We start from the raw sequence: 13,412 nt of genomic DNA on the forward strand, positions 1-13,412 counted from the left end.
AATATGTGTAGAATAATAAACCCCACATTGTGTGAGTTAGGAAAACACTATTTGTCAAATATTGATGCTGATCTTAAAAGATTTCCCCATTTTGCACCCGCAAGATAACGTAAGCTTTTAAGGGTTGATAAATGTTGATCTTCTTGTTTGAGGAGCTGTTCACTTGAGACAGTTAAGCAAGTCCCAGCTGTGTCTGGGTACAAGTGACAGGATGAACAACCCAGCGGGTTTTCTTCCTATTGGGGAGTGTTGTACATTCTGCTATGGCGGTATGTTCACTCACAAGATGAGTGGCGCTGCCCAATAAACTCGCCCCTCGGGGCAAAATTTAAAAATTTAAAATGAGATGTCGATATTTTGCTGACAAGGTGTGAGGCTCCTTGTGGATGTCTTGACCTCACTTGAGCAGCAGAGGTCGTGAGAGGAGGATGTACTGTGCATGTGCTCCTGGCAGCAAAGGAGGAACCCCTAGTTGTGTACTCTTTCAAGAGGAGGGAATCAGTCAGGCGTGTATGTAGTGTGGGGGGGTGGGGGAGGAAGACGTATATGCGCGCTCCGTTAAAATCTTGACATTTACTGGGATTTCTTAGGATTTCAGCCATAGATTACTGATTACAGACATCACAAAGTACATAGTGACCAGTTGGAAAGTTGAATACAGTCATTAACAATTGAACTTTGTGTTAAATAGAGAATAAACGTGGGACCACGTGGGAGCCAGTGCCATGATGTTCTGTGTACATGGTTTAGGCGATATATGAAATATAGTGAACAGTGATACGTGGAACAGTGAAGTGGAATGGGTAACACAACACACACGTAAGTTGGAAGTGTAGGAGAATCGTGGCAAGAGACGGCATCACGCTAGGCTGTGTTTACACCAGCCACGAGGCCTACCCAGGGTATGGCACGTCCCTCAGTGACAATATACGGACAATATATAGTGTAATATGGAACTGTGGCTCTAGGAATTAGTAATAGTGAGTGAATACTATTGCAAGCCGAAAATTAGGCAGAGAATTCCTTGTAATAATACAAGCAAATAATGTAATGCCCGAAACGCTTTGCGTAATAGTGGCTTTAGGCATTGTATGTACTAGCTCTACCTATAAGTCAACCAATCTTTGTAAAAATTTCTTGTATGTATGTACCTTACCTAAATAAACATTTATTTTATTTATTTTAAATCAGTGTTATAAATTGAGAAACTGGAAACTGGTAGTATCCATCTTGGGACAACAATGGTCAACTGTACAGCACACTGGGACAACAATGGTCAACTGTACAGCACACTGGGACAACAATGGTCAACTGTACAGCACACTGGGACAACAATGGTCAACTGTACAGCACACTGGGACAACAATGGTCAACTGTACAGCACACTGGGACAACAATGGTCAACTGTACAGCACACTGGGACAACAATGGTCAACTGTACAGCACACTGGGACCATCTTTTCTACCATACGCTAAGTACCTTCCCATAAAGTTTGAACAAATTCACATATATAATATTACAAATATACGGTATACATAAAATATTATAAATATACGGTATACATAAAATATTATAAATATACGGTATACATAAAATATTATAAATATACGGTATACATAAAATATTATAAATATACGGTATACATAAAATATTATAAATATACGGTATACATAAAATATTATAAATATACGGTATACATAAAATATTATAAATATACGGTATACATAAAATATTTTAAATATACGGTATACATAAAATATTATAAATATACGGTATACATAAAATATTATAAATATACGGTATACATAAAATATTATAAATATACGGTATACATAAAATATTATAAATATTTACATATAATATTATAAATAGTAAAATTACTGAAGTGAACACGTGATCCATAGAGTGAAGCACAAACACAATACAATACATCAGACAATGGAGGTGCGAGGCAAATGTTTTGAAGAATTTAAAAGACGTACTGCAGGCGTCAAGTGTTGCATCTATAACACAATATTTCACCTGAGCTGTGCAGAATTATCTACAGCATACACAGACAAGGAATATACTGGGTTTGCAAAAATGACAGGTTAATATGGGAAAACATAACTGATGAAAAAGATTCCAGAATCACAGAGATTAACATTGACAGAAAAGTTACCAGTGATATATGCGGACTGTGAAAAGACCACACTGGATAACGACCAAAACTCAGGAACAAATAATTTAGAGAATTACTTCACACACAGCAGTAGTTTGAAGGAAGAGGTTATTGTTGTACAAAACGAGCAATATTGCAGAACCAAGGTAATATAAACAATGAGAGCAACAGTGGGAAAGAATGCATAAACGAAGGAATTGGGACGAATGACGGTGATGTCTTGGCTACCTCCAATAAAGAGGTAGCCAAGACAGTTACAAATATCCTGAAAAAGTAAACACTGAAAATATTTGCAAATTCTATGCACAAGGAATATGCAAATGTGGTAAATTAGGTGCAAAATGCACTTTTCAGCATCCTCGGAAATGCAGGGACATGTTGGCGAGGGGTACATGCCGTTTTGGAATGGTGTGCAGATACTTCCACCCTAAACTATGTCAATTTTCAATTGGGGACAAAAAATGTTACAATCTTCAGTGTCCGGAATTCCACTGTGAGAGGTACACAGCATTATAGACGGGAAGATCAATATGATACTACTGGAAATTTTTTAGAGGAAGGCAGAAACAGAGTAGAACATACAAGAGAGAGAGAGAAACAGTCAGATAGAACCACTGCAGGATTACAGAGAAGAAGGAAGATACCCACAAGACTGGAATACAAATCATCAACAAGCACACAGGTACTACACCACACAACAACCACACTACTACAAAACTGGACGAACCACTACCAAAACACACCCTGGACATGGGTGGAGAGAGGGGCGGACTACCAAAACACACCCTGGACATGGGTGGAGAGAGGGGCGGACTACCAAAGCACACCAGAAGTGACACGCAATATGAGAAATCATTCATATTTGCAAACATACAAGTCCTAAAACCAAAATCAAGAAATAAAGTTAAGTTCATAAATGACCTTCTAATAGAATCGAACTCAATATTTGGTGCATTTACAGACACCCACACAAAAGACCACATGGATAGTGAAATCTGGATTTCAAATTATAATCTATATTGATGTGACAGAGTAATTAGGTCAATTGCAGGAATAGGTCTGTATATTAAAGAGGGAACTGGCATGCTACAGAGCTCCTGAACTCGACCAATGAGGTGGTAGAGGTACTTGGAATCAAGGTAGAAAATATAAATCTAATTATTATTTTAATATATAAACCGTCAGATGCAACAGTTGAAGAATTCACTGAACAGATCCACAAAAATAGAGAATATCCTTGATAACCTAGCAAACCCAGTACCAGATATTATCTTCCTTGGAGACTTCAATCTACCCAGTTTAAAATGGAGAATAGTAAACAATAACATTAATGCAGGAAAGTCAATCTGGAAATAACCAACCACAGGTCAGAACTACTGAGATTCTGTGACAAATTCTCGCTCAATCAGCAGATTACAGGAACAACTAGGAACGAAAACACGCTGGACCTGATATTCACGAACAATGATGAGCTAATCAGAGACATTACTGTCTCAGACACTATGTACTTCGGACCACAAGCTCATTGAAGTGCAAACTAACACTAATAACGGTAGTAGGCCCAAGAGAAACAACAAGCTAGAAGGGTTATTCAATAATTTCAATTTTAATAATAAATAAGGATAGACTGGGAGAAAATAAACAAGGAATTTACAAACATTCAATGGGAAAATGTTCTAAGAAATAAAAATCCTACACAAGGCATAGAAAAACTGACTTCTGAAGCATATGAAGTCTGTCTGAAACATGTTCCTCTGAGGAAATCCAGAAAGAGGTTCAATATAGAAAGAGAGCGCAGACATTACAAAAGAAGGAAGAAATTGACAAAATGCTTAAGGAGACACGACTTTCCCTACAAAGATGGAATAATTTAAACAGGGAGATTGAAGAAATAGAACAGAGACTGAAGCATTCATATCAGACTGAAGAAAGGCAACTAGAACAGAAAGCAATGCAAGAAATAAAGAAAAAACAAAATATTTCTTCACATATGCTAAATCAAAAGGCAAAATCCACTGCCAGTATTGGACCTATTCATATTAGTGAAGGTTCATACACTGAGGCTGACAAAGAAATTAGTAAAATCCTTTAGGATTTGACTAATTTCAATTTGCTAAAGCAAATTTCAAATTTCAAATTTGCTAAAGCAGTATGAGGACATGTTTAGCACTACGAAACACAGCATGAAAGTGGAAGATAATGCATGCATGATATCCAAACCCCTGTAAATATAACTGATATCAACATGAGCATAGCAGATTTTGAAAGAGAAATTGACAATATGCCCATGCACTCAGCCCCGGGTCCAGACTCATGGAATTCAATATTTATAAAGAAATGCAAAGTGCCAGTAGCACAGGCACTCAATATAGTGTGGAGGAAGAGCTTGGACTCGGGGGAGATACCAGATGCGCTGAAAACAGCAGACATAGCCCCTCTACACAAGGGATGGAACAAAGCATTGGCAAAGAATTATAGACCTGTTGCACTAATGTTCCACATAATAAAAGTATTTGAGAGAGTGATCAGGAGTCAGGTCACTAGTTTCATGGAAATCAATGACCTCCACAATCCAGGTCAACATGGATTTAGAGCGGGAAGATCATGCCTCTCACAGCTACTTGATCATTATGACAAAATCACTGAGGCATTAGATGAAAAATAGAATGCAGATGTTGTATACACGGACTTTGCATAGATATTCGACAAATGTGACCATGGAGTGATAGCACACAAAATGAGGTCAATAGGAATAACTGGTAAAGTAGGATGCTGGATACTCAATTTTCTGTCGAACAGAACACAAAGAGTAACAGTCAATCAAATAAAATCGAGTCCAAGAGCAGTTAAAAGCTCTGTTCCTTAAGGTACAGTCCTTGCACCACTGCTGTTCCTTATTCTCATATCAGATATAGACAAAAATATAAGTGACAGCATCGTGTCATCTTTTGCAGATGACACAAAAATCAGCATGAAAATTACCTCTGCTGAAGACATTGAAAAACTACAAGCAGATATTAACAAAGTTTTCGATTGGGCAGCAGAAAATAAGATGATTTTTAACAGTGATAAATTCCAGGTACTCGGGTATGGCAAAAATGAGTATCTGAAACATAATACAGGGTACAAAACACAATCGAATCTGCCCATAGGAAAACAGCATGTCAAGGGTTTGGGAATAATGATGTCCGACGATTTAACGTTTAGGGAGCATAACAAAGCAAATATTGCGTCAGCCAGAAAAATGATAGGATGGATTACGAGAACTTTCAAATCCAGGGATCCCATCACAATGGTTGTACTCTTCAAATCACTTGTGTTGTCCTATCTGAGTATTGCACGTTACTCCCTTCAGAGCAGGAGAGGTTGCTGAAATAGAGGGCATACAGAGAACACATACGGCACACAGACGCGTTAAAGCACCTAAATTATTAGGATCGTCTCAAAGCTCTCCTAAATGTACTCACTAGAGAGAAGACGAGAGAGATACCAAGTAATATACACATGGAAAATACTGGAGGGCCAGGTCCCAAATCTACACAGTAAATAACAATGTACTAGAGTGAACGATATAGAAGAAAATGCAGAATAGAACAGAAGTGCCAAGCCACAATCAGAGAAAAAAAAGTGCCAGACCAACCGGGCTGTGGTGGGTATGTGGGCCTGCGGGCCGCTCCAAGCCTAGTTGACCAAACTGTCACAAGTCAAGCCTGGTCTCGGGCCGAGCTTGAGGAGTAGGACTCTCAGAACCCCATCAAGCATGTATCAAGCAGGTATGTATGAAGCCTGAGGACGACTTACGGTGCTCAAGTCATGACTAGAAGAAGCCTTGTGAGCCAGTCCTATAGCGATTTTGTGGGCGACCTGTGAGTGCAATTGTCGAGGATGGGACCTGAACGCCCCTGCATCAGATATATTCTGTGGTGAGCCTATTTGACCAGTTGTTAGTGATTGCTTGTGATTGATCGTGTGTCCAGCGATCATGGCCTGTGTTTATAAATATAGTGCATGTGTTTTATGAAGGCAGTAAGCTGAAATAAGAGTGTAAAGATGAGGGAACCAGCTGGAGGGGGTGGCGACGTATCCACCCTCGCCAAATGTCAGTCGGTGACTGAGGTGGGAGCCGAGCGACGGCGGCGGCTGCCAGAGACATCGAGCATGGACTCGCTCAGACAGGGAAGTCCATATGTCATGATGTCTGTCACGACGTGTTAAAGTTTAAAGAGGTGTCTGATGGAGGATATTCATGTTCTGTGAATACATTTAATTATGTTTTAGTAGATTAACATTTTTATTGGCATGGGAATGGAAACTGTAGGTTTGTTTGGGGAGGAGATGATGGAAGAATTTCGAGGCCCAGGAAGAAGTTAATGGAGGAAACTTCGAGGCTGTAGAAGTGAATACTGAACTCTGTGGGAGAGCAGAACCCCATATTGAGGAGTTGACCTCAAGCCATGTAGAAGAGCAGTGAAGAAGAGTTTCATGCATTTCTGGGGGATCAGTGGTGAAGCATCACTGGTGTTTGAGGAGAACTTTATTGTGTAGCAGTTTGGGAGGACCGCAGAAGAGCCATTGTTGACTATTTTGGAGACCCTAATGATAAACATGAGCCTCTAAGAGCAGAACAGAGGTTCATGAATACCTACCTTGAGGTGCTTCCAGGGCTTAGCGTCCCCGCGGCCTGGTCGTCGACCAGGCCTCCTCGTTGCTGGACAGGTCAACTCGGCTGTTGGACGCGACTGCTCTCAGCCTGACGTACGAATCATAGCCTGTTGATCAAGTATCCTTTAGAGGTGCTTATCCAGTTCTCACTTGAACACTGTGAGGGGTCGGCCAGTTATGCCCCTTATGTGTAGCGGAAGCATGTTGAACAGTCTCGGGCCTTTGATGTTGATAGAGTTGTAATGTAACAGTACTAAGAGGTACTCTCAGAGTCCCTGTTACATGGTGATCACACATAATGTATAAGGGGAGTGCTTGAATGCTTATTGGCATGTAGGACAGCAGTAGAAGGTGAGATACTGAGTTCTTTTTGTGTTGGGGAGTATTTATGCAGATGTTTCTGGTGTTTCAGCTACAGGCTATACCTTCTTGATGGGGTTCTGGGAGTTCTTCTACTCCCCAAGCCCGGCCCGAGGCCAGGCTCGACTAGTGAGTGTTTGGTCCACCAGGCTGTTGCTTGAAGTGGCCCGCAGGCCCACATACAAACCACAGCCTGACTGATCCGGAACTTCTCTTAGAAAACAGTCCAGTTTTCTCTCGAAGATGTCCACAGTTGTTCCGGCAATATTTCTTATAGTCGCTGGGAGGACGTTGAACAGCCCCAGATCTCTGATGTTTATACAGTGTTCTCTGATTGTACCTATGGCACCTCTGCTCTTCACTGGTTCAATCCTGCATTTTCTTCCATATCGTTCACTCCAGTACTTGTTATTTTATTGTGTAGATTTGGTACTTGGCCCTCTAGTATTTTCCACGTGTATATTATTTGGTATCTCTCTCGTCTCCTTTTTAGAGAGTACATTTGGAGAGCTTGAGACGATCCCAATAATTTAGGTGTTTTATCTCGTCAATTGCGTGTCGTATATGTTCTCTGTATTCCCTCTATTTCAGCAATCTCTCCTGCTCTGAAGGGGGGAGTGAGTACTGAGCAGTACTCGAGACTGGGACAACACAAGTGACTTGAAGAGTACAACCATTGTGATGGGATCTCTGGATTTGAAAGTTCTCGTAATCATCCTATAATTTTTCTGGCTGACTGCAATATTTGCTTGGTTATGCTTCCTAAACGTTAGATCGTCAGACATCATTATTCCCAAATCCTTGACATGCTGTTTTCCTACTATGGGCAGATTCGATTGTGTTTTGTACCCTGTATTATGTTTCAGATCCTCATTTTTGCCGTACCTGAGTACCTGAAATTTATCACTGTTAAACATCATGTTATTTCTAGGCTGAGTTTTATATATTTTAAGATTGATTGTGCAATATTATTACGACTAGATTTAACCCCGAATTGATGAGGGAGTAGTAAGTGGTAAGCCTAGAGTTGAGCAGCCACATGATATGGATGGTTGGTGATGCCAGGATATGGTATTGGATTGCTTCCAGGTTGTAGTAGCTTAGAGTGTTGTATGCTAATGTTTTATTGTTCTTATTTCATGTAGTGTATATGTTCTTTTGTTTATTAAATGTATATTGTTAGCTGGCTTTTGCTTTTGTCTTGGTGAGGCTTCCCAGAAAGCAGGAGAGAGAGAGAGAGAGAGAGAGGATCACGGCTGAGGACAGGGTGGCAGAGAGCTCTAATTCAGAAAAGGGGGATTTAGGAGATCATTCCAAGCAGGGAGAGAGTGGGGAGTCATGGCGGCTCAAGTGGGGTGTATACACAGGACAACGAGGCCAGTGTTGGAGCCGCACTCTTAGATATGTGATGCTGAACCCCTCTCCAGGATCAAGAGGCATACAGGGTGATCTGAGAAAACTTCAAGCACTCCAGAGTTCATTGCTGGTCAACCAACGGTAGCGGAAGTGTGGCTGCCGAGGTCAGTTGTCTGTTCCGGCAGAGAGTGGTTGGGGACGTTGTCCACCTGTACGCAAGTAACAGTCTAGTGCAGCAAGCAGAGGTGGCCATTAAAGCACCGCATTGCCGAGTTCTTGTTTTATAAGTTGCTTATATAAATGTCTCAAAATATTCCTCATAATGTTTAATGTTACTGCTTTGAGGTCTTTGTTGTAATTTTTTAGGTTAGGATGATTTTTCATCAGACGTTCATTTCAGTATTCCCTCTGTTACTGTTAATGAAATACCTACATAAATTTTTACAACTGGTCCAACTGGTGTGATGCTGGCTGTCTCTGCAATCATGTCAGCAGTATCACTCTTTGAGATGTCAACATGCGATGGTATATATCGCATATATACCATCGAAATATTCCTTTGAAATATTCCTTTTGTAGCCAATATATATTCATTTGAATATCATTAACTATTTTCTGAGTTACGAGTAATGTACGTTCATACCAAAAGAACACGGCAGTGGGAGGGAACGGTAGCCTGTCGGGACGGGACAGTGGGAGGGAATGGTAGCCTGTCGGGACGGGACAGTGGGAGGGAATGGTAGCCTGTCGGGACGGGACAGTGGGAGGGAACGGTAGCCTGTCGGGACGGGACAGTGGGAGGGAACGGTAGCCTGTCGGGACGGGACAGTGGGAGGGAACGGAAGCCTGTCGGGACGGGACAGTGGGAGGGAACGGTAGCCTGTCGGGACGGGACAGTGGGAGGGAACGGAAGCCTGTCGGGACGGGACAGTGGGAGGGAACGGTAGCCTGTCGGGACGGGACAGTGGGAGGGAACGGTAGCCTGTTGGGACGGGACAGTGGGAGGGAATGGTAGCCTGTTGGGACGGGACAGTGGGAGGGAACGGTAGCCTGTTGGGACGGGACAGTGGGAGGGAACGGTAGCCTGTTGGGACGGGACAGTGGGAGGGAACGGTAGCCTGTCGGGACGGGACAGTGGGAGGGAACGGTAGCCTGTCGGGACGGGACAGTGGGAGGGAACGGTAGCCTGTCGGGACGGGACAGTGGGAGGGAACGATAGCCTGTTGGGACGGGACAGTGGGAGGGAATGGTAGCCTGTTGGGACGGGACAGTGGGAGGGAACGGTAGCCTGCTGGGACGGGACAGTGGGAGGGAACGGTAGCCTGTTGGGACGGGACAGTGGGAGGGAACGGTAGCCTGTTGGGACGGGACAGTGGGAGGGAACGGTAGCCTGTTGGGACGGGACAGTGGGAGGGAACGGTAGCCTGTCAGAGGGAAGGACGACGCAGCAGCAAGAGGATGCTGCCCCCCCCCCCCATAACTATGACCTGTATTGAAAATTGGTGAGCTGTTCAGTGCTTCACTTGTGGACCTGTAGCAGTCCCTGTAGCAGTCCGTGAAGCAGTCTCTGTAGCAGTCTCTGTAGCAGTCCCTGTAGCAGTCCGTGAAGCAGTCCTTGTAGCAGTCCTTGTAGCAGTCTCTGTAGCAGTCTCTGTAGCAGTCTCTGTAGCAGTCTCTGTAGCAGTCTCTGTAGCAGTCTCTGTAGCGGTCTCTGTAGCAGTCTCTGTAGCAGTCTCTGTAGCAGTCTCTGTAGCAGTCCCTGTAGCAGTCCGTGAATCAGTCTCTGTAGCAGTCTCTGTAGCAATCCCTGTAGCAGTCTCTGTAGCAGTCTCTGTAGCAGTCTCTGTAGCAGTCCCTGTAGCAGTCCCTGTAGCAGTCTCTGTAGCAGTCTCTGTAGCAGTCTCTGTAGCGGTCTCTGTAGCAGTCTCTGTAGCAGTCCCTGTAGCAGTCCGTGAAGCAGTCTCTGTAGCAGTCTCTGTAGCAGTCTCTGTAGCAGTCTCTGTAGCAGTCTCTGTAGCAGTGTCTGTAGCGGTCTCTGTAGCAGTCCGTGAAGCAGTCTCTGTAGCAGTCTCTGTAGCAGTCTCTGTAGCAGTCTCTGTAGCAGTCTCTGTAGCGGTCTCTGTAGCAGTCTCTGTAGCAGTCTCTGTAGCAGTCTCTGTAGCAGTCTCTGTAGCAGTCTCTGTAGCAGTCTCTGTAGCAGTCCCTGTAGCAGTCCGTGAATCAGTCTCTGTAGCAGTCTCTGTAGCAATCCCTGTAGCAGTCTCTGTAGCAGTCTCTGTAGCAGTCTCTGTAGCAGTCCCTGTAGCAGTCCCTGTAGCAGTCTCTGTAGCAGTCTCTGTAGCAGTCTCTGTAGCGGTCTCTGTAGCAGTCTCTGTAGCAGTCCCTGTAGCAGTCCGTGAAGCAGTCTCTGTAGCAGTCTCTGTAGCAGTCTCTGTAGCAGTCTCTGTAGCAGTCTCTGTAGCAGTGTCTGTAGCGGTCTCTGTAGCAGTCCGTGAAGCAGTCTCTGTAGCAGTCTCTGTAGCAGTCTCTGTAGCAGTCTCTGTAGCAGTCTCTGTAGCGGTCTCTGTAGCAGTCTCTGTAGCAGTCTCTGTAGCAGTCTCTGTAGCGGTCTCTGTAGCAGTCTCTGTAGCAGTCCCTGTAGCAGTCCCTGTAGCAGTCTCTGTAGCAGTCTCTGTAGCAGTCTCTGTAGCGGTCCCCGTAGCAGTCTCTGTAGCAGTCCCTGTAGCAGTCCCTGTAGCAGTCCCTGTAGCAGTCCGTGAAGCAGTCTCTGTAGCAGTCTCTGTAGCAGTCCCTGTAGCGGTCTCTGTAGCGGTCTCTGTAGCAGTCTCTGTAGCAGTCTCTGTAGCAGTCTCTGTAGCAGTCTCTGTAGCGGTCCCCGTAGCAATCTCTGTAGCGGTCTCTGTAGCCATCTCTGTAGCGGTCTCTGTAGCAGTCCCTGTAGCAGTCCCTGTAGCAGTCCCTGTAGCAGTCTCTGTAGCGGTCCCTGTAGCGGTCTCTGTAGCAGTCTCTGTAGCAGTCTCTGTAGCAGTCTCTGTAGCGGTCTCTGTAGCAGTCTCTGTAGCAGTCTCTGTAGCAGTCCCTGTAGCAGTCTCTGTCGCAGTCCCTGTAGCAGTCTCTGTAGCAGTCCCTGTAGCAGTCTCTGTAGCAGTCTCTGTAGCAGTCTCTGTAGCAGTGTCTGTAGCAGTCTCTGTAGCGGTCTCTGTAGCAGTCTCTGTAGCGGTATCTGTAGTGGTCTCTGTAGCAGTCCCTGTAGCGGTCTCTGTAGCGGTCTCTGTAGCAGTCTCTGTAGCAGTCTCTGTAGCAGTCCTTGTAGCAGTCCTTGTAGCAGTCTCTGTAGCAGTCTCTGTAGCAGTCCCTGTAGCAGTCTCTGTAGCGGTCTCTGTAGCGGTCTCTGTAGCAGTCCCTGTAGCAGTCCCTGTAGCGGTCCCTGTAGCGGTCTCTGTAGCGGTCTCTGTAGCGGTCTCTGTAGCAGTCCCTGTAGCGGTCTCTGTAGCAGTCCCTGTAGCGGTCTCTGTAGCAGTCTCTGTAGCGGTCTCTGTAGCGGTCTCTGTAGCGGTCTCTGTAGCAGTCCCTGTAGCAGTCCCTGTAGCAGTCTCTGTAGCAGTCTCTGTAGCAGTCCCTGTAGCAGTCCCTGTAGCAGTCTCTATAGCATTCTCTGTAGCAGTCTCTGTAGCAGTCTCTGTAGCAGTCCCTGTAGCAGTCCTTGTAGCAGTCCCTGTAGCAGTCCCTGTAGCAGTCCCTGTAGCAGTCCCTGTAGCAGTCTCTGTAGCAGTCTCTGTAGCAGTCCCTGTAGCAGTCTCTGTAGCAGTCCCTGTAGCAGTCCCTGTAGCAGTCTCTGTAGCAGTCCCTGTAGCGGTCTCTGTAGCAGTCCCTGTAGCAGTCTCTGTAGCAGTCTCTGTAGCGGTCCCTGTAGCGGTCCCTGTAGCGGTCCCTGTAGCGGTCTCTGTAGCGGTCCCCGTAGCAGTCCCTGTAGACAGCAAACTACAATTGATCTCTTCATTCATTGTTTCAAAAATCTTATCACCTATTTAAGTGTAAGAATTTGACGACTATGAGAACAATTTGAATGACTTCTAGAACGCATTGTTATTGTGTGTGTACTCACCTAGTTGTACTCACCTAGTTGTGTTTGCGGGGGTTGAGCTCTGGCTCTTTGGTCCCGCCTCTCAACCGTCAATCAACAGGTGTACAGATTCCTGAGCCTATCGGGCTCTGTCATATCTACACTTGAAACTGTGTATGGAGTGAGCCTCCACCACATCACCCCCTAATGCATTCCATTTGTCAACCACTCTGACACTAAAAAAGTTCTTTCTAATATCTCTGTGGCTCATTTGGGCACTCAGTTTCCACCTGTGTCCCCTTGTGCATGTTCCCCTTGTGTTAAATAGACTGTCTTTATCTACCCTATCAATCCCCTTCAGAATCTTGAATGTGGTGATCATGTCCCCCCTAACTCTTCTGTCTTCCAGCGAAGTGAGGTTTAATTCCCGTAGTCTCTCCTCGTAGCTCATACCTCTCAGCTCGGGTACTAGTCTGGTGGCAAACCTTTGAACCTTTTCCAGTTTAGTCTTATCCTTGACTAGATATGGACTCCATGCTGGGGCTGCATACTCCAGGATTGGCCTGACATATGTGGTATACAAAGTTCTGAATGATTCTTTACACAAGTTTCTGAATGCCGTTCGTATGTTGGCCAGCCTGGCATATGCCGCTGATGTTATCCGCTTGATATGTGCTGCAGGAGACAGGTCTGGCGTGATATCAACCCCCAAGTCTTTTTCCTTCTCTGACTCCTGAAGAATTTCCTCTCCCAGATGATACCTTGTATCTGGCCTCCTGCTCCCTACACCTATCTTCATTACATTACAT

The 13,412-nt window shown here is 44.7% G+C and overlaps 1 protein-coding gene across 1 annotated transcript; it reads right to left on the bottom strand.

Moving 5' to 3' along the window:
* Positions 1-10,051: 10,051 nt before the first annotated feature.
* On the bottom strand, positions 10,052-12,544 carry LOC123759942 (putative per-hexamer repeat protein 5). The gene has a single exon (XM_045745192.2). It carries the CDS (start codon positions 12,542-12,544, stop codon positions 10,052-10,054), a length of 2,493 nt encoding a protein of 830 aa, XP_045601148.2.
* Between the last annotated feature and the right edge of the window lie 868 nt (positions 12,545-13,412).

Source organism: Procambarus clarkii, chromosome 16 (genome assembly GCF_040958095.1).
Source record: "Procambarus clarkii isolate CNS0578487 chromosome 16, FALCON_Pclarkii_2.0, whole genome shotgun sequence".
Lineage (NCBI taxonomy): Eukaryota > Metazoa > Arthropoda > Malacostraca > Decapoda > Cambaridae > Procambarus > Procambarus clarkii.